This window comes from Capsaspora owczarzaki, assembly GCF_000151315.2.
Source record: "Capsaspora owczarzaki ATCC 30864 unplaced genomic scaffold supercont2.7, whole genome shotgun sequence".
Taxonomy (NCBI): domain Eukaryota; class Filasterea; order Ministeriida; family Capsasporidae; genus Capsaspora; species Capsaspora owczarzaki.
In genome coordinates, this window is record NW_011887298.1 from 328808 (window position 1) to 348217 (window position 19410).

At 52.5% G+C, this 19410-nt stretch overlaps 5 protein-coding genes across 5 annotated transcripts; 3 read left to right on the forward strand and 2 right to left on the reverse strand.

Annotated features, from left to right (window-relative positions):
• Positions 1–415: 415 nt before the first annotated feature.
• Positions 416–4551, forward strand: CAOG_04608 (hypothetical protein). Its single transcript, XM_004347305.2, has 5 exons — positions 416–980; positions 1074–1327; positions 1403–1481; positions 1602–1715; positions 1825–4551. Exons 1-5 carry the CDS (start codon positions 544–546, stop codon positions 4361–4363), a joined length of 3423 nt encoding a protein of 1140 aa, XP_004347355.2. The 5' UTR covers positions 416–543; the 3' UTR covers positions 4364–4551.
• A 33-nt stretch (positions 4552–4584) lies between these two features.
• CAOG_04609 (hypothetical protein) lies at positions 4585–7505 on the forward strand. Its single transcript, XM_004347306.2, has 6 exons — positions 4585–5195; positions 5357–6558; positions 6652–6852; positions 6969–7051; positions 7134–7251; positions 7351–7505. The coding sequence occupies exons 1-6, from the start codon at positions 4628–4630 to the stop codon at positions 7408–7410; spliced, it is 2232 nt and encodes a 743-aa protein (XP_004347356.2). The 5' UTR covers positions 4585–4627; the 3' UTR covers positions 7411–7505.
• Positions 7506–10372: 2867 nt separating this feature from the next.
• On the reverse strand, positions 10373–12694 carry CAOG_04610 (hypothetical protein; the record flags this gene model as incomplete). The annotated part of the gene is made up of 13 exons (XM_004347307.2): positions 10373–10715; positions 10788–10847; positions 10926–11015; positions 11083–11166; positions 11235–11318; positions 11400–11483; positions 11567–11650; positions 11723–11806; positions 11885–11968; positions 12036–12119; positions 12200–12259; positions 12362–12429; positions 12596–12694. The coding sequence occupies 13 exons, from the start codon at positions 12692–12694 to the stop codon at positions 10373–10375; spliced, it is 1308 nt and encodes a 435-aa protein (XP_004347357.2).
• Positions 12695–13194: 500 nt separating this feature from the next.
• Positions 13195–15867, reverse strand: CAOG_04611 (hypothetical protein). Its single transcript, XM_004347308.2, has 6 exons — positions 15764–15867; positions 15160–15295; positions 14879–14961; positions 13810–14772; positions 13524–13691; positions 13195–13435 (listed from the first exon to the last, which is right to left on the reverse strand). Exons 1-6 carry the CDS (start codon positions 15821–15823, stop codon positions 13397–13399), a joined length of 1449 nt encoding a protein of 482 aa, XP_004347358.1. The 5' UTR covers positions 15824–15867; the 3' UTR covers positions 13195–13396.
• A 707-nt stretch (positions 15868–16574) lies between these two features.
• CAOG_04612 (hypothetical protein) lies at positions 16575–19325 on the forward strand. Its single transcript, XM_004347309.2, has 5 exons — positions 16575–16716; positions 17339–17411; positions 17561–17656; positions 17745–17849; positions 17969–19325. Exons 1-5 carry the CDS (start codon positions 16631–16633, stop codon positions 19217–19219), a joined length of 1611 nt encoding a protein of 536 aa, XP_004347359.2. The 5' UTR covers positions 16575–16630; the 3' UTR covers positions 19220–19325.
• The last annotated feature ends 85 nt before the right edge of the window (positions 19326–19410 follow it).

A 19410-nucleotide genomic window follows, 5' to 3' on the forward strand; every position in this document is an offset into this window, starting at 1 on the left:
CGAAGAAGGCGGAGTGTTATGGATTGATGTGTATCTGTATTTGGAGTGTGTTCACTCGTCGCTTTGTATAAGTGAAGTCTCTTGTTTCCCTATCATCACTCTCATCATCAACCCATTACTCGTATCTTCGTGGAAGGATCTCTGATCATAACAAGTCCAGCAGATTTACAGTGGACGCGCTGAAGGACAAGCGTAACAAAGTTGATTGTCAACGAGGCCGATGCCAATGCATCTCGGAACAAGGAATTCACCCCCCCCCCCTTCCTGTTGTCGGACAAAGCAATGGACGTCGGGATCAATGCATATTCAAAGAGATTTCTAGCCCGACTTGCTCTGCTTGACTGATCAACAAGCTTCAAACAAATTCAAAGAGCTTTTTGTCAGAGGGGGTCTCAGTGAAAAGATGGTCCGCGCACACACAAGCGGCTGTGCAGTCCACGTCGGGGTAGAAGATTCGTGCGCGTGCGTCTCGATTGCTCAGAAATCGGGCGTCACTTCACTCCCTCTAAAAGTTAGTTTTTTCTTACTTGTACCCGCGCTTCGATGGAGGACGAGGCGAACAGTGCTGCCGAGTCACCAGCATCCACCGGCAATGTTCATGTCATAGGAGGTGCTGCTGCTGCTGCTGTTGAGGCTGCTGAGGCCGATGCAGCTGCCGTCTACGCGTCGCTGCACTCGGACGACGCAGCAGCAGCCGAGGCCGCGTTGGCTTCGCTGGCCGACCAACCCGCGACCGAGTCCAGCACGAGCCCCAACATTGCTGCAGCAAGTGCACAGTCCCGCCACGACACGTTGTCTGGCTCAGACGCGAGTCTGGCAGGCCTCATTGAGCTGTCTCCGTCGCCGTTGAGCGATGACGCGGGTGTTGAGGCTGAGGCCACCGACGGCCCATCTCCAAGTGCGTCTGCGAGCCCCGACGACGACGAGAGGAATGCCGTGTTTGAAATCTCAGACTTTACGACGGCGTCGCACTGGGAGCGGTAAAGGCGTGCTTTGACAGAATTCTTGCTCGGACTTGCTCGATCGCCGCTCAGTCACTCACGGATCATCACGGATCGTCTTGTTTGACGCAGATTCACTTCAAGTCTAGAGCAGCTCTTCCGAAAGTGGGGCGTTGACCAGCAGCAGTGTCCGACACTCGCGACACTCCCAACGGCACTTGCTGGACTGCCGGGTTCCTCGGAGCGCTATTGCAGCCAGGTGCTCAACTTGTCAGAGACCCTGGTGCGCGTCACGCTGTTCTTTGATGCTCGCCTTCAAGACACGACGGCTACAGCGCACATTCGCGGCATGACGACCTCCGTCGCGGCGAATCTTCGCAATAACTGTATGTACTCCAACCCACTTTGCTTCAACTTGGCCAGGTTTCTCGCTAATTTGAAACTGTTTGACTTTCATCCAGTGGTCCACACGCACGCGACCGCACAAATGATGCAGACTTCTGGTGATTTTGTTTTTGACACGCACGATCTCGGCAACTGGTAGGCGCACTTGTTTGATTGCTTGAAATGTTCGGGGTCTGAACTGTGCTGTATCGTGCGTATTCCAACCCCTCATTGATCGTGCCAACCCTCATCGACCAAACCTCTCGTTACTGTCAGGTTTGGGCTCAACCAATACATTGCAGTCACTTCGGCGAACGGCGGATCCATCTCTCCTTCAGACGCCAAGCTGATTTTCAGTTCTCTGAATTTGGCGGCAGTACAATCGCGATGGTACGTGCACCCAACAAACAAAGGCTTTGAACTTGTAGCTGATACCCGCCGTTACGACTTTATCCAACCTAACAAACCGTGTGGACTGCTCTGAACCAAAACTGCGCAGCGTCATCCCACTTTTCGTTCAAGTGTACGAGCCATGGCGCAAAATGTATCTCGGAAGCAGCTGCGATGCGGAAGCACACACCAAATTCGACACGCTCACCCTGCAGAGCGGTCCAGTACACTACCGCCATTTGACCGGGCTCGTTGATTTGTTCAACTCGAAACTTGCGCTTCCTCCCGCCCTGGCTGCCACCGTCTTGACGACTGTTGCCGTGCGCTTTACCTATGTCTTGTCATGGTGGTTTTCAACAGGCAGTGTCGGAGGTGTTTCACCCAGCTCATCGACCGACACCAGCGCGCTCGGTCCGGCGACATACTCGCAGGATGCTGCTGCTGCTGCTGCTGCTGCTGCTGTTGAACCTGTTCCCGCGACGACTGGGGATCGCACATGGCTCGAATGGGGCTGCACCGTCGACCCCGTGTCTTCGTTGCAGGTAGCAGCTGGCTGGCCGGCATGTCCGGCAGACCATCTTGTCGATAACAGTGTCCATTCCGACTTGAATTGGTCTGTCGCCCCTGAGCTCCGGGCGCGCATTGTCTCGCTGGCTCACCAAAAGCTGACCGTGAACACGTTTGATCTGCTGTTGCTTACTTCCAATGTGAGGCAGTTTACCTTGGGCTGCCACTCGCGCGAATCGCTCCAGCAGTTGCTTTCCAGGTTTGCCGCGCAGTCAGCTCCTCCACCGTCCTTCCCTGGCAGTGCTCCCAATTCTGATCTCGTAAAGCAGCGCGCAGCCATGTCGATGCGCATCACTGCAATTTTGGAAGACTTGCTCGCACCGTCCGACCGCACCGCCACAACACTACTCCCCGTTCCCGCTCGCTTGACCAAAGCCGCTCCACGCAACAGCCTTTGTTACGCACTGTCATTGTACTTTTGCTTTTTGAACAAATCCGTGGGTCTGCCATCTGTTGCCGCTCTTTGGCGAGAGTTTCTTCATGCCATCCGTCGACACTGGGAGAAGCTGCAAGTCCTACCACGCGTCTTCACAGAGCCAACTGCTGATTCTCATACTACATCACACGCCGAGCCCGACATGTCCGCATGTCTGTTGTACCAAAAGCTTCAAATGCTCAACCTGTGCATCACGAGCAAGCTGCGCATGGACCGACTTCGGCACCAGGCATCCGCTTCCTCATCCGTCACCCCGCTTCCCGTTGGCTCATCCAGCAAAAGCCATGCCAATGGCGAGGATGACGACGGAGATGATGAAGACGAGTTCTTCCTTGCACCCGAAACAGAGGACGATCGTGCAGCTGCGTCGTCCGCCCAACAACAACAACGACTGGGTGTTCTTCGCGAGACGCCCTTATTGATGATGGACACGCACCAGCCAATCTGTGTGCCTCTTACACAGGAGCCCGCACCAATGACGGAGGACATGGTGTACGAGCAGCAGCAGATTTTGATCAAGTTGGGCGAGAGCGAAGAAGGCGCTCGCATTCGAGTTCGCATGCAGGCATCCTCGTTGCTGTCTGACATGGAAGCGTTCAAAGCTGCCAATCCCGGGTGCCGTCTTGAGGACTTTGTGCGCTGGCATTCGCCGCGGGACTGGATTTTGCCAGACGCGCCCACCAGCAATCCAAGTCCAGTTGAAGAAGATGTCAACGGTTCTCTGGGCCACCTGAGTCAGCGCTTTCAGCAACCAGGGAACACTTGGGTGGAAGTGTGGGAGGGAGCGCGGTCTGTGCCCGTCGCCAAGCAGCGGTCACTGTTTGATTTCACCAAGGAGGCGGAAAAGGTGCTGCACTTCCTCGAAAACCTTCCTCCGGCGACCCTGTTGACACAACTTCTTCCCTGCGTGCTCGATGCGGCATTGGCCACGTTTGACGAGTCGTCGCCGGTTTCGAAATGGCCCTCCTGCGCCCCTGTCATCCGCGACCTGGAGTTTGCCAGCAGCATTCTTTCCAAAGATCTTGCAGCTGCATTTGCCGCTGCCATGTCCGGACAAACGGCAAATTCGGCCCCGACAGGCCTGATCTCTGCAGCCGTTGAATCGTTGACGAACTTGACTCCAACCACCTCGCTTTACGGTTCCAACCTGTCTGGCGGGAGTGGGGGTATGCTTCACATGCTTGCCTTTTCCGCGCATCCAACGCTCGACACCAAGCTACATCAGGTTCTTGGTGCGATGGCGCGAGTGGAGCTGACTGTTGCGACCGCCATGTCCTTGCAGCAAAAGCTCTCGGCAGCTCCGGACTTGGCCAACGCCCTGACCAGCGGACACGAGCTTGTCTTGAACGACGCGCACCGAGCGCTTGTCATGCAGCTTCTCGCCTCAAAGAATCTTGGCTGGGATGTTCCCGCGGCCGCGGCCAACAAGAGCACGGCAAAGCCCGCGCACCACTCTGAAGCCTCCTCTACACCCGGCGAACCTCGCGGTCTGCGACCCACCACGCGCGAGTTTATTTTGCGAGCGTTTGCGCCACGACCTGGAACGCCAGGAGCGCGTTTTGCCGCACACCGGATGTACTGTCTGCAGGGAGAAGGCGAATTCCGCATTGCCGGAGCCTTCACCACCGACACTGTCTACCACTAAACTGCGTTTGAAATGCGCGATGCGGCTGACTGACATTCACGCATGCAGACATTTACGGTGTGCCCTTTAGTGGTTGCTTTGCTTCACTTTGGCCTGCATTGTACCGTACCTCTTTGAACCTGCACAGTATTTTTTGTACATGCACATGAAAGCTGGGTTTTCCCCTCCTTGCTTGTTGACCTCCATCCCCTTTCCCCACCTATTTTTGTAGTCTGCCATTGTGTCGCCAGTCCCGGTACGACTGCCTTTTTCATTCTAACTCTGATGAGGTGGCTCTTCGCAGCGTTGGTCGCGTTTGTGGCGTTGCAGCTACTGTTGCCGTTGATTCAGCCGATGCATCCGCGTGCGTTTGCAGGTGGCATCATTGCAGCGCACGCAGCCAGCAACGACAATCACATCGATGAGACTGACGCGGCAATGGTGGCGGCGGGTACGACTGGCGGTGGTCTGGCTGGTGACGCACTGCTCGTGGCGCAAGGCGACGTGGACGGCGACCTCTCGTCCGACGCCTGGTACTTGACGCCGTCGACTGGCGGGAACCTGTCGATCGCCATGTGGAATGCCAAGACGGGCGCGTTTGGCGCTCCGACAGTCAGCTGGGCCAACATTGACGTCTGGCAGGCAGTCAACCGAGCGCTGGCGACCAGACTGCTGCTGCCAGTCAAGGACCAAGCACCGACGACGGATGGCACTGCTGACACTGACCAGCAGCCAACTGGCAATGGCACAGACCCCCGACGGAGGCGCGATGATGACGGATCCACGGATCCACCGTTGCCGTACACGAGCGCGGCGATGACGGGCGTCGTTCCTGCTGACGTCAATTTCGATGGTAGGCCAGCAACCTTTGAAGCAGCGTTTTGCGATATATATGTGTGTGTGTGTTTGCGTGTGTCATCGGCACTTTGTTGAACTCGAGCCGAGGTGCGCTTTTTGGGCTGATTTCTGATTTCACCTTTGATTTGGAATCCGCTGCCAACAACTTGCCATTAGGAATCACCGATGCTGCAATCACCTTCACCTTCACGGGTAGCGACAATGTCGAGTACCATTCTGTCGTTGTGATGAGGGGCAATGGCCGCTCGCTCGAGATGCCAGCTTCGGCGCCAGCAGCATATGCCAACAACTCGCTCATTTTGTCTCTGGTGGCTCCGAGCATCTTTGATTGCTCTGGCGATATGGTGCCAGATGTCTTTGGCGTGTCAGCAACGACTCTGCGCTATACGTGCTGGGCCAACGCACGAACTGGCCAGTTTGAGCACGCCACAGGCTCGGACTTTCACGGGATGGGTTTGAACACAACCGTGCCACTCGTGATTCAACGAAATCAAGAGGAAGACCCTTCTGCATGGACTCTTTTGCCTCCGACGTTTGCCGTTGCCGATGTCAGCGGCGATCTCATGGCTGACATTTTGATTGCCGAGGCCATGTTCCGCACAAGCGACCAAGCCTGGCGTGGGCGACTGCTAGTCGCGCAAAATGTTGGCCGTGGAGCGTATCGTGTGCACCAGTTGTTGGATTTGCCAGTCGGAACTGGTCACATAACGTTTGTGGACGTCGATACGGATGGGCGCATTGACATGCTCTTCCCGAAGTGCAACCCGCCCGAATCGTGTGCCAGCTCAAGTGAGATTGTTGTTGCTCGAAACGCCAATCTGCCCAAGACGGGCCAGTTGTATGGCTTTGATTTGAGCTCGGACAATGTGGCTGGCCATACTTGGACCACAGCGGCGTTTGCGGCAACGTCAGGCATTTGTCCTTCATGTACCTTTCTACCGTATGCTGTCGTCCATTCACACAACGTCCGTTTGGACGTTCAGCCCAGGCTTCGCGTCGGCGATCTGAACTTGGACGGGTTTGTCGATGTGCTCGTAGCCGTGCGGAATCCTACACAAAACCGGGATTCAGCTGTTCTCTTGGTCAATTCCTACATGCACACTTTCTCCCCATCCTCTTTGGTTGCGGCCTCAAGCCTCTCAGCGGACGACCGTATTCTTGCATGTGCTTTTATGGACCTTGGCTCCAATGCTAACCTAGACATGGTGGTCTCCAGTGTCTCTCTGACTTCTCAAAACCATCGTATCACGCCCGTTGTGTCTGGGCGCCCCGACGATGTCTATCTGCTGTCAGTGTATATTTCGAACGGCGTGTGTCCTGATAGCTCGTGTGACGGCAAACTCATTCCTGATGCCAAGGTAGGAGGCAAACTTGTCTCGCATGCCGGTTACTTTGCTTTCTGTGTGTTGCTCACATTTCTTTGTGGCGTTTTGCCGCCATTGCACCACCAGCCGTACGGAATTTCCACTTATGGCCCATCTGTTTTGTGTACGTTTGCCGATGAGTCGGGCGACGCTCGAAGTCTGCATAGCGTCCAGCTTTCGCAAAACGGGTTTCAGGCGCTCGACTTGCCGTTTGTCCTGATTGGACTTGGCCGCACTACCAGCTATGTTGACACGCTTGATGTCGGTGTCGCATACACTATTGGCGGGGTAAGCGTTCATCCATCCAATATTGTCAAGGACTGCTATATTGTAGTCTTTGGGTATCTCGTTTTGCTCATCATCGTGTCTCGTTTTGCTCATCGCGTCTCGCTTATGATATGCAGGCCGCTCCAACTCGTCAGTGGCCTTCCTTGATACCCAATTCACAAGTGGTGATTTTCCCATCACCTTTGGACAGTCCAGACAGGTAAAGGAAAAAAAAAGCTCGCTCAGAAGCTTTTGCTTGTGTGTTGGTTGGCGCTCATTTCAGTGCCGGAGTGCGTCTGCAGTTGGATCATGGAGCTGTATCTATCTCCCGGAGAAACAATGCTATGGACTGGTGTATCCCTCATCTGCACTTGTGTCGCATTGGCGGTCGTCATTTGGGGGTTGCGGTACCGTGAAAAGGTGAGGCCAACTGACAGATTGTGGGGGTTTTTTTTTGCTTTTTTGAGTCGACTATTCTTGCTTGAATGTTCACTGACCAATGTTGGATGCGGGCTACAGCGTCAAGATGAGGTCGAAAAACGACGAACCGCCCATTTATTCCATTTTGGCGATTCTTAACCAACTCCTATCAGGCCCATTTTACTAGTTTTCTCGATTTTGGTTTCTATCTGCACTTGTATTTTCCTTTCAATGAACAAACAATTTGAACACGAGTCTGCCAATCAAAACCACGAAAGCAACGACGACACCGCCGTCGTCCTACATTTTGCGCAGTTCGTCGGCAGGAATCAAATCCCAGCTGAATGGATGCACAGCAACAGAATCCCATCAGCTTCAAAGGAGAATGCCAACCACAACAACCATAACATCAACAAATCCGACAGTGTCTCACTTACTCGCTTGATTCAAGTCGCAGGCGACCACCGCTGGCAAGCTCAGCCTGTCGCAGTGCCGTCCAGCCTTGAACCCGAATCCAGGAGGGGTCACAAATGTTGCTCAAGCTAGCAAACCATAACCTCCAGAGTTAGCAATTGCCGGAATCGGTCGCACGTTCCCTTGCACAGAGCAGCTCGCACTTACATCAGCACACGCAAGGACTTGTTGCAACGGATGGCCGCTGCAATAGCGATCGCACCTGCATCTTCCACGCGGTTGTCGCCCATGCTGTCATGCAAGATCATTCTTGTGGGGTGAGGACCAAGGAATCAACGGACTGCACGCTTTCCTCAACCTCAGTATCGCTTCGCATACAACAACTTGACCAGACCAGTGTTCACCCTGAGCGCTTCTGCAATCGCGATCGCGCCTTCATCGTCAATGTTGTTGTCGGAAAGCCTGTCGCCCAACCAAAATCAATCGTCAGTAAAACCTGCACATTGTTCAGTTAACTCTACCAAAAAGCAGAAAGCCTTGCCACAGCTCTCCCAGCGTGTTGTTCACTTTGAGCGCCTCAGCAAGGGCCTTGGCTCCCTCCGCTTCGATACCGTTTTGGTACAAACTGTGTCCTTAAAATGAGTCAAAACTGAAACGCGCTCTTCCAGTCCACACGCCACAAAGCACACTCACTCGAGCTTCGTCACGTTCTTGTTCACTTTGAGCGCAGCCGCAACGGTCAGCGCACCTTCATTGCCAATGCGCATCTGACTCAGTCTGTATGTCGGTGTTCAAAGCAAACAAAAAAACCGACGACTCGCAGTACTGAGGAAGACTTTCGTGACATGCGTCACCAGCAGAAGTTTTCATCTTACGAAACACAGCCAGGTTGGCCAGTGCCAGGGTTGTCTCCATTCTTAATCAGGTCGTAAATGAACTGCTGCTCAGGAGTCAAGGCTTCATAGAAAGCACCTGCCCCGAAATCGGAGCGTCGGAAGGTAAGCCAATCGTGCATCGCGCTTGGTTGATGACATGGTGGCACTTACGTTGATCATCGGAGCGCCAGACAAACGAAAAGACGTAGTTGCCGAGCGAGCGTGCCGTCCGCCGGAATCGCGTCAGTGCCTCAGCAAACACCGAGCCGAGTGGCTCGTGAGTTGGAGGTGCAGTAGCAGCAAGGGAGGTGTGTTCGGGGTTCCTCAGCATCTTGTGGTCAGAGCTGCCAAAAGAAGCAAGTCGATTGCCGATTGGAAGCGCCGGCGGTGAGGTAAGTGCTTGGGGTTGAGCAGCAAAATTCCAATGTCGGACAAGACTTTTCCACCTGTTGGAGCCACTAGAAGCGCAAGAAGGAGACGTGTGAGGACAACCACTCCTCGCAACAACCGGCACCGACATGGGTCTGAGTATAATACCGATCAGGCACAAACCACAACCGCTTGTCTCCAATCGGCCGGGCAATAAACGCCTTCAGCACCTCCTCGCTGAGCGGGTTTTCCTCCAGGCTGCAATAATTTCAAAAGATGAGTGTTGGCTTATTGGGATCAAACAGCAGTGAAACTTGATCCACACTCACTTCAAACACCACAGCTTTTGGTGAACTCTCAGAGCGTCCAACAGGCCGGAGACACCCTCTTCCGTGATGTGGTTCTGGTCCAAGCTGCGATTCAATCACACGATGGGATCCAATGTCGCACGAGGAATGTCATCCAGTCAGAACAGAAACAAACGGAAAATAGGACAGGATTATCAACAAGAGCCAAAGCATACCTCATGATGGACAGCGTCGTGAGGTTGATTTTCAGAGCCTCCGCAAGAGCAATTGCGCCCGAATCACCAATCTCGGCATCATTCAGTCTATACGTGTAGTTTGTGTAAGTGGCGATCTCGCCCACATCAACCTACAAACGGTGAACGATATCGTACTCGATGCGCCAAAGAGCCGTGTTTTCTTTCAGACCCTCAGCAATGGCGGCAGCGCCCAAGTCGCCAAGCGGGTTTCCCGACAAACTAAGTGATGATGAGTTGAAAATCAGCGTCGCAGGCCTAGCTCCAGCTGCAATCTGCGCACTATCCCTTAGCTTACTTCAGGAGGTGGGGCACTTTCAAATGACGCAGAGCTTGTCCAATCGCTTGCGCACCTACATGCCCAATCTGGTTGTCGATCAAACTATCAGAGGAAGGATGGCGTGAGCAAACAATTGAGAACAGCAAGAATTCACAGATACTCGAATCAACAACAGCACGAAACTTGCCGGATTTCAGTCAGAGAAGTGGTCGTCTGAAGGATTGTGGCGACCGAGAGTGCAAGCGTGTCGTCAATGTTCATGTTGGTCATGCTGGTTCGTGTACAATACAGCACATGTTTTGAGTATCGTCAGTGAAGGACGAAGAATGACAATGCAAGCGAAAATCCAAAATCTCAACGATATCCGCTCCATAATTTTCATGCTGTACTCCAATTCGGTGAGAGTCTTGTTCACTCCAATGGCCTCAGCCAGGCTGGCCAGGCCAGTGGCAGTGAAGCGAGTGCCCATGAGACTGAAACGACAAACAAAGCACAAAAAGTCGTGAGAACAACACAGCGCGATAATATCGACGCGCACAACAACCACAGTCACGCAGTAGGACACGAACTCGAGCTTGGTTCGGGTCGTGTTGACTTTGAGACCTTCGGCAAACACACGAGCAGTGGCGTCGTCAAACACTCTCAGTCGGGGTCTGAGACACCATTCACATAGTTTGCAGCTCGTTGAGTGCCAGCCATCAACAACAGTTGCACTTTCCCAACGACCATGAGCACCAAAACGAGGTCGTACGCAAATGTATCGCCTGCTTCCATGAGGCTCTCAAGCAGCTTGCGTTGCACCGGCGTCAGGTTCTGTCGCACATCTACATGTTTGGAGATCACAAAAAGTAAGTCGACGGCGTGCAATACGAGAATCGAGCCCCTTGGTGTCTGTGTGCTCGCACCTTCAGGAATCAGGGGCGACAACTCGGGGCGAAGAGGCGGGTAAATGGTCGCAGGATCTCGTTGCACGTCAATGAAGAAGCTGATGTCTCCGGCGTTCGGTGAGTGAAAGTGAGATTTCAATATTCGCTTCTGCGCAAAAGGCTGGCCTCACCGATGACCGAATTTTGTTTTCGCCTCTTGTTCGGAAATGCCAATGATATTGTATGACAGCCTAGAACAGTGTCAGCGCAGCGAAACAAGACGTCCAAAGAGAGCGATGGTCAAGAACAAGGAGCAAGCACTTGCTTACTCAATATACTTGAGTTCGTTGGATGGAACATTCTCCAGAGCCTTTGAGAAGGCGCGCGCCCCGACTTCAGTGATCTTGTTCTTGTTCAATCTACAATTGTCACGCGTTAGGGAAGTTTCAACGGTAGGTACCACAGCAAAACCGTCGAACCACTCACTTCAGGCTTGTGAGTGACTTGTTGTGTTTGAACATATCAGCCAAGGCGATCGCTCCTGCGTCACCAATCTCGTTTTCAGACAAACTGCCGCGATTGTTAGCTCAAAACTAAAAGTCGAGAAACAGCAAGCCGAGATGTCCAAAAACACCCACACCAGCTCCTTAAGTGCCTTGTTTTGTTTGAGTAAATCAGCCAGGACGATCACTCCTGCGTCACTAATCTCGTTTTGAAGCAAACTGCCACAATTGTCAGCCCACATCGATTGATAGAAATACAACCAAACATTGCTTGGAAACATGTCACTGCCAAACACTCACATCAAAGATTTAAGCGTTGGGTGACCACGCAACGCATGGACGAGCGAGATTGTACCGTCGTCCCCAATAGCATTGCAACCAAGGCTGCACAAGAGAGCGATATATTGATTATTGATGAGTAATTGGCCTTCGATTACAACGTGTCGTGTCTACTTGCGAAACCTTACTCCAAAAAAGTCAACGTCTTGTTCAGTTTGAGGGCTTCGGCGATGGCTTGCACGCCTGCTACACCAAATTCATTGCGTGGCAAACTATCCGTTTTGGTTGCTCTTGATGAGTTTCTGTGTTGCAACCGCCTTCTCGGCCATCCGGAGGTTTCTTACAAGAGTTGAACGTAGCTGGTCCTGACTTTCAGCATGTCGGCAATCGCACGAGCACTATCGACATCCAGGGCGTTGTCGTTTAGACTATCGATACATGCAAGGGGAATGAGTGTATGCTTGGTTTTGGCAAGTGCAACGATCAAGCGAATCGATGAAACTCACCTAAGATCAGTCACGGCTTCAAGGTCCTTGAGCACCTCCATAAGCTGGACCACTCCAGCGGTTCCCAAATTGTTGTCACCCAGACTGTCGGGTATTGTATGAGTTTGTGTGAGTGATGCGGCACAACGTGCAGTTCGCTAGTACGACTCACTGGACACTCGTGATCTCTGGGTTGTGCCACAGCGCTTGGATGATGACGGGCATGTCCTCATCAACAATGTGGCGTCTAGGAAGACTGTTTCAATGATCAGTGAGCAGAACTGAGTGCTTCCGGCGTGTCGGTCGGTTGATGCTGACAGTGAGTGAATTGGTTACGAGAGCTGGGTTTCGTCGTTTTTGACTTTCTCGAGCCACTTGAGGTGCCTCTTGTTCATTCTGTTGCGAGCATGACAATCGTCACAAGGAGTTGGCGACGAGTGAGTGAAGTGTGAGCAAGCGGTCTCGAGACAACAGCGCATTTCATGTTGCGCTCCTCACTTCAAGCAACCAGTGCTTCCGTGGACTTGGGGCCTCTCGACAGGCTCCTGTGACATGGCTTGATTGATCTGCATCGAGAGAGGAGACAAGGGTGTTTGGGAGGGAAGGGCCCCAAGCACAAGAAGTCAGAACAAAAGTCAAACGACTGAGAAGCAGGCCAAAGGCGTAGCATCGCTCTGCAACTGCAACAACGATACGACCAAGCTTGCTCATCATCTTTTAATCCGCACTCACAGCCGCGGCTGCTGCTGCTGAAGGAGCAGAGACGACTTGTAGGTGCATTCCAGCTGCGGCTGCCGCTTGCTGAGCTGCTTCGAATACGCTCAGACTCATTGGGTCGACCTTTGTACTTCAACCAACAGCTCAACTGATCGGGGCTTCGGCAGGCAGATCTAGTTACTGCCGTTTGGCTTTGCGAGGTTTCTGTTTGTTGTTGTTTTCTCAGACACTTTACCAAAAAAAACAAAGAGTGGCGGCGTCCTTTCCAAAACGAGGATTACAGTAGGACGATCTCTTTTTTGTCGTGTTTCTGTACTCTTTGCTCATTCTGTCTGTCTGGAAGACTGGTTGCTTGTGGTTGGTCTTGCTTTGTTTCGCAGTTCTCCTTCTGTTTTTGCTTTGCCAGTCTGTCTGTCTGTCTGCCTTCGTTTGTTGTCTGAATGTTCGCGTGTCTCTGTCGTCTGACCTTCAATTAACGTTTTTTAGTTTGGAACTCGAGCGTGCATCCATTCAACACGACAAAAGACAATCATGACACAAACACATCAGCTACACTGAAAGAAATTGAAGGAAGTCCCGCAGCGTGTTGGCAATTTGGTCTGTTGCGAGAGGTGGACAACGACGCGAGTTTGTACTGGGTTGGTGAACAGGTGAGGTTGGATGGAGTTGCGCTGAATTTCGACACGAAATGCTCGGGACACAAAATGAAGAAAATGACACAGACAAGGAACGAGAAAGTGCAATCCAGCCGAATAAAGTCAAATTCACGTCAAGGGAGTTCATCAAACGAAAAAGAGAAGAGCATTTGCTGCCTGATCAAAGCATGTAGGCCTTGCTGGTACGCTCGAGGCGTTCCTAAACGATCACGAAACCAAAGAAAAAATTTGAGAATCTTCCAACCAAACCTGAAGTACAGACAGAGTCCGAAACCACCAAGCCCTACCGTAAAGTTGACAGGAAGAACACCCTTCTTTCCATCTTGCCGGACACCGTACGCCCAGCCTTCATCGAGCTCGAGTTCTGGAGGCGTGTCGACAATCATGATGATGTCACCCTTGCCGAATGTGAGTTCGTCATCCTCCATGCCATCGTAGTGGTGAGTGGCGCGGACCTAGCGTGTTGACAAACAGTGAATGAGTTCCAACAAAATACCGAGCCAACTGGAAGAAGAAGAAGGGAAAAAAAAAAACACTTAAACACCTTCAAACCCCCCCCCCTCCTCCGCTTACCGTGTACAAAACCTTGGGTCCTTGCTTCTTTTTGGCAGTGGCTGGTGAGCTGGCGGCCGGAGCTGCGACGGACGCGGCGGTAGGGGGAAGGACGGGAGCAGGCTCGGAAGAAGGCTCAGAATCGCCGCTAAACTCAACCGCAAGGTCTTCGAGGCGCTTGGTAATTTCTGCGTCGTCGTCGTTGGCAGCAGACAGCTTGCGGTTGCCAGCGTTTGCAGTGGCGGCGGCGGCTGCTGCTGCAGTGCCGGACGCAGTGCTTCCGCGACCACTCGAAGGGCTGTTGCCTGACACGTCCCCCATGCTGGAGGACGAGTGCAGATTGCTGGTGCTCGGAGCCTTGCCGGCAGGACTCAAAACCGGCGCTGGGGCAGCGTTTGCCGAGCCCGTGGAAGCGCTCTGCGACACGGCCGAGCTCGATGTCGTGGTGTGGCTGGGAGAGGTTGAGCTGGCAGTGCCGAGGAAGCCTGTGGATCCTGAAAGGCCGGCAACATTGGGGATTGACGATGGGAGGTTTTCGATGGCAGCCGCGGCGGGGCTAATGTCCGAGCGCTCGGCGGAAATCTGGTGCAGCTTGCACGACGTGACAGTGCTGGTCTCGTGGAAGCTAAACATGGCAGAGTACAACTCGTGGCAGACACCCTTGTAGAAGGGGATGCGGGCCTCGTAAAACACGGGCAGATCGTTGTTGAGTTGGGCATTCAATTCCTCGTAAATTTCCTTGGCCTGAGCGTGCTCCTCCTCGGCCTGCGTGAGCTTGGAATCCGATGCCTTGGACTTGGCCTTGATGCCCTGGAGCGCATGACGATAGCGATCGTAGTCAATCAGCTTGCGGTCGCGCTTGGCAATGCGGTTCTTGAGGTCGGGGAACTGGCCGTTCACGTAACCGTTCATCGACTGCGAAAGCAGCTCGCCTGCGTGCTGCTGGAATTGATGGCACGATCGGACCATGATTGCCGCTTGCTCCTGTGTGTCAGTTGGGTGAATCACACAACAACGTGAGTTGAGGAAGTTGACGCGAAAAAAAACAAAAAAAAAAACCAGAACAAAAAAGAAAAAAAAAGCGCCAAACCTGGAACTCAGTGGCTCCCGACCAGCCGTCGTCGAACGCCTCAACCATGGAATCCGCCAGCGATTTGGTTGCGTTCGACATTGCTGTTTTCATCGTGACGATCGTGACGATCCGGCATTGCAGAACAACAACAACCAAAAAAAAAAAAAAAAAGAAAGTCAGCGCCAAAGTCAAAAAAAAAAAAAAAAACAAAAAAAAAAAACGAATGATTTTTTTCATATCGTCAGAAAGAAAGGCATGCGGCGCCGTGGGGAGTCAGCTGGCCGACCGACAAAACTCACCTTGGATGGCCTGCATGAGGGATCGTGCATCCTTCTGCAGCCGCGTGGCGACCGCGAGCTGCTTGGTAAAGTTCTTGACGTGTGTCTGGAAGACTTCGTCCACAGTTTCGTCCGCCTTGCCCAGCTTTTGCATGACCTGGTCGACGGGCACCCGCCGTGCAACAGCAATGAAAAGCAAGCGCATAAAACAAAGGTGTTCAACAGGTGAGCACTTTGAAAACGCAGTCTGGTCAAAAAGGTCGGTCATCGAACGCAATGCAAAGGCAAAGAAAACGAGTTTTCTTTTTTTTTTTTTCTTTTTCGTTTTTTTTTTGTCTGGGTTCCATTGCTTCCGGCTTAGAGCTCAACCCCTCACAAGCCCCCGAAAAGCACGATATTCCATGTCAATGCATGTCAGTGCACGTCATCCACGTAGTCACAAAGCAACAGCAACGCCATCGCGCAGTGGCAACAATGGCACAGCTCAGTAGGACAATGTCACACTGTGTCCGCACATTGATTCTCTCTCTCTCTCTCTCCGTCTTCCCCCCAGAGCCCAGGTCAGGCGGAGGGAGTGTGCTCGTGGCATGGTCCATCGTGAAGAAGGAAGCAGCAGACAACGTACGCGCTCTTGGGCTCGGCCGGCATTCTTGGCAAGCGTCGACAAGAAATCCTTGCCAGACATGATTGGTGAGAAGGTAAAGAAGGAAAAAAAAAAAAAAAAAGGAATGGTGGGAAAACTGCACAAAAATGTTTGGCAGAGTGCGCACTTTGCTTGGTGTTGTAGGGACGAAGACAGTGTCGATCGGCGGACTGCTTGGCTTGGATCGCAGGAAAATATGGTTGTCTATTGCTTTCTAGCTGAAAAAGAACGCAATGGCGCCGCGGTATTGGGAACCAGTTCGGCGGCGAATTCGCGGATTTGGACTGCTGGAAGTGCTGCTTCCAGTCCACCCAGATTCTGCGCGTTCACGTCAAAATATTCGGCATGAATGGTGGCAGCATTCAACGATGGGTGGTGTCACCTGGCTCGAGTTCTCGGTCATCGATCTGACAATAATGCTCAAGATGCTAAAATTTTTGTTCAGCAACCGAAAAAACTGAAACTTTCGGCTGCTGACCATCGACCTGGCCACAAATCAAACAGCCAAAGAAGTACTACGTAAAACAGACACCACACATTCAATTTTTGATATTACGACAAACAGAGAACGCGATGGTTACACAAGGGGACCAAACCGACATTGGCGTTCGCGCGAAATCTGACGCCACCCCCCCCAAATTCAAATCTCGCGCCCGCCTCTCGACACCCATGTGGCTGAATGCACTTTGTCTTCCTGGCGGACGTTGCTCCTAACCCCACCGTTCCATCTCAGCACAACAGCTCAGAGTGATCCCCATTTTTGTGCCTCATCACCAGTCACCTTTTTTTTTTTTTTTTTTTTTTGAAACCCCGACGCATTGTGCGCGACCTTCCGTTCGTTCTGTGGCGATGCCGTCGATGAGCACGCAGCACAAAGTTGGCTCCATCGGGCTCACCTCCAATGCAGCACCTCCCCCTGCACAGCCATCATCACGGTGCGATCCCCCACGTAGCCACACACACAGCAACCCCATCGCACGATTATCTCCGTTTGGTCTTTGAATGGGGGTTGCTTTGTTCGTGTCCTACCTCGCGCTTCCCAAACTCCCCCCCCCTCCCGCATCTGTCTGCCTGTGCCCTGCAAATTCATTCATTCAATCACCCGCTTCCCATTTGACGATGCGACCCGCTGCGCGTCAGAGTGATGAGCCAACAAAGCTGGAAAAGTCCCCTTTTTTTTTTTTTTTTTTTTTTTTTTTTTTTTTTTTCCTCCTCCTCGCTTTTCCCCGCTTTTTGTTCTCCCTTCTCGCCGCGCTTTGTTCTATTCCTCCATCAGTACCGTCCCGTCTCACTCTATGCAACCACGTCCAAGTGTCGATTCGAACGAATCCACCGACCTTGCTTCTCCACGTCATTTTGTCACACTCAACAGAATAGGGTTTGATATTGGTTTTTTTTTTTTTTTGTTATTGTGTGGTTTGCCGCTCAATGTTTTGCATTGCAGCCATTCGATGACAGCCACTTGGTCGTCTACCTGTGCGTAATGCGTGTGTGTGCATCCGTTCTTCTTACTCGATGTGCTTGTTTTTTTGATTGGGCGGCTGCTGTGCAAACCAGGTCTGAAATTCAAGCACATGTTACAGGCGTCCGACTTGTCAGTGGCAAGAACCCGCATGTCGTCTTTGTACTGGTAAGAGATCGTGCCCGAGCCAAAAACTCGAGAGTGTGCAAAGATGCGTGCGTGCGAGTGGAGATTGGTCGGCGCGACGCAACACGAATTTCTGCGCTCAAAACATGGACAACTCAACAAAACCTGTGCTTGCTGTGATCGTTTCGCAGGAGGTGACTTGTGGCAATCGCGCCTGGACCGCGCTAAGACGTTATAGTGATTTCGATGACCTCTACCAGGAACTGTGCAGCACATTTCCTGCTCGTGTACGACTCTGTGACCTGCGTGATTGGTTTGTGTGCGGGAATTTGTCTTCTTACTTTTTGTTGCTGTTGTTGTTGTCGTTGAACACAGTTCATCGATGACGTGCGAATGCCGTCCAAACGCTTGATTAAGATGCACAAATTCGAACCCGCGTTTATTGCATCAAGACAGCAAGGCCTGGACCGATTTGTACAAGTAGGTTGAGTCTTCCCCCCTTCTTCTTTTGTTGAATGTGTGTGTGTGTGTGTGTGTGTGTGTGTGTGTTTGTTTTTTCCCCACTTGGTTTTGCTCATCCACTTTGTTCGAGTTTGCAGGACCTCCTGGCCAATAGTGTTACTTCCAAGTCTATTGCCGTGCGCAAATTCTTTTCTGAGGATTGGATGGCTGCGCACGGACTGTTGCCGGAACAGGCAAATCCGTTGGTCGACTATGAAGCTGCAAAAGCAGCCAAAGAACGCTCGTCTGCGCCACCCCCGAAGGACAGTACTGCAGCCCGCGACGAACTAGAGCGACAGCAAATGAAACAAGCATGGTTGAGTCTCCAGCAAGACCAACAGCGCGTTCTGCTCACAGCCGACAACTTTCGTCAGTTGCAGGACGAGGAGCGGCAGCAGCACCAACAATCGCATTCAACCCTACAACAGCAACCGCACCAGCAGCCACAATCACCACCACAGCAGCAACAGCAGCAGCAACAACCGCAACAACAACAGCAACACCACCACCAACAACAACACTCGTCATTGCAACACCCCCAGCCATCCACTGCCAACGGGGGCTCGAGTATGTCTTCCCCTCCGTCGCCTGTGCACCGGTCCAACTCGAACGGCTCCATCTTCAACACATCCCGCACGCCCCCCGCCCGACTAACTCCCTTCTACCCTTCTCAACAACCACCACCTAGCCAAAGCATTTTCAAGTCACTCATTTCAGGGTGGCTGGGCGAGAGCTCAAAGCGGTCGCTCTTGCCGCCGCGATGCAGGATTGTCGGGTCTCGGCCAGTGCACAACCGCGTCGATGTTTTGCGATCGGATTTTGATTATGAGCGGGCGTTTGACGGCAACGGCACACCTGCCAAGCCTGACGCCTGGTTTCGCCGCGCCGCATGGAAGAAGGACATGCCGTCCATCCTCGAGGCCATTTATCCATCGCGGCGTCAAGTCATTCAGCGTCGCCAGTTCCTTCAGGACTACCAACGAACTCGGTTTGGTCGCTCGGCCTCTGCTCCACCCGAACCACTCGAGTCGTTGACTGGAAATCCTGCCACCCCGCCGCCATCATCGCCCCTATCGCGCTCGTTCGAAGAGAACGAAGGCCTGCGAGTCCGGCACTCGTATTCTGAGGCGAGCAGTGTTGAAACAATTATTTCGCCGGAACAACAGGCATTGATATTGCTCATGCAGCAGCAAGCGGAGCGAGCTCGTCAGGAAGAGGTGCTTGACGCGGTATTACACGAGAAGCAGTTGCATCAGCAGCAGCAGCAGCAACAACAGCAACAGCAACCACACCATCACGCACAGGAGGCGTCGCCCACACCCACACAAATTGCAGATGCAAGCAGTTGAGCTGGATTTGTGTGTGTGTTTTGTTTTGTTTTGTTGGATTGAATTTAGAGAGTTTCCCCGTTTGAATGTGTTCCAATTTGGTTTGTGACATTGCAAAAAAACAAAAACAAAAAAACAAAAAAAGGAGCTTTTCAGCGAGGTCTTGTTGAATTGGGTTCACAAAGTCCTCTGAACCATTTTGCTCTTGTTGC

What these genes read in the sequence shown, in the direction of transcription:
- CAOG_04608 (XM_004347305.2), top strand. Translation starts at nt 544, where the DNA reads ATGGAGGACGAGGCGAACAGTGCTGCCGAGTCACCAGCATCCACCGGC. An exon ending in ACGGCGTCGCACTGGGAGCG is followed by an intron (nt 981 to 1,073) that starts GTAAAGGCGTGC and finishes TGTTTGACGCAG; the next exon opens with ATTCACTTCAAGTCTAGAGC. An exon ending in GCGGCAGTACAATCGCGATG is followed by an intron (nt 1,716 to 1,824) that starts GTACGTGCACCC and finishes AAAACTGCGCAG; the next exon opens with CGTCATCCCACTTTTCGTTC.
- CAOG_04609 (XM_004347306.2), top strand. Translation starts at nt 4,628, where the DNA reads ATGAGGTGGCTCTTCGCAGCGTTGGTCGCGTTTGTGGCGTTGCAGCTA. An exon ending in TGCTGACGTCAATTTCGATG is followed by an intron (nt 5,196 to 5,356) that starts GTAGGCCAGCAA and finishes ACTTGCCATTAG; the next exon opens with GAATCACCGATGCTGCAATC. An exon ending in TCGCATACACTATTGGCGGG is followed by an intron (nt 6,853 to 6,968) that starts GTAAGCGTTCAT and finishes TATGATATGCAG; the next exon opens with GCCGCTCCAACTCGTCAGTG.
- CAOG_04611 (XM_004347308.2), bottom strand. Translation starts at nt 15,823, where the DNA reads ATGTCTGGCAAGGATTTCTTGTCGACGCTTGCCAAGAATGCCGGCCGA. An exon ending in CCGGCCGAGCCCAAGAGCGC is followed by an intron (nt 15,296 to 15,763) that starts GTACGTTGTCTG and finishes CCCGTCGACCAG; the next exon opens with GTCATGCAAAAGCTGGGCAA. An exon ending in CGGGAGCCACTGAGTTCCAG is followed by an intron (nt 14,773 to 14,878) that starts GTTTGGCGCTTT and finishes ACTGACACACAG; the next exon opens with GAGCAAGCGGCAATCATGGT.
- CAOG_04612 (XM_004347309.2), top strand. Translation starts at nt 16,631, where the DNA reads ATGCCGTCGATGAGCACGCAGCACAAAGTTGGCTCCATCGGGCTCACC. An exon ending in CGCATGTCGTCTTTGTACTG is followed by an intron (nt 17,412 to 17,560) that starts GTAAGAGATCGT and finishes ATCGTTTCGCAG; the next exon opens with GAGGTGACTTGTGGCAATCG. An exon ending in GCAGCACATTTCCTGCTCGT is followed by an intron (nt 17,657 to 17,744) that starts GTACGACTCTGT and finishes CGTTGAACACAG; the next exon opens with TTCATCGATGACGTGCGAAT.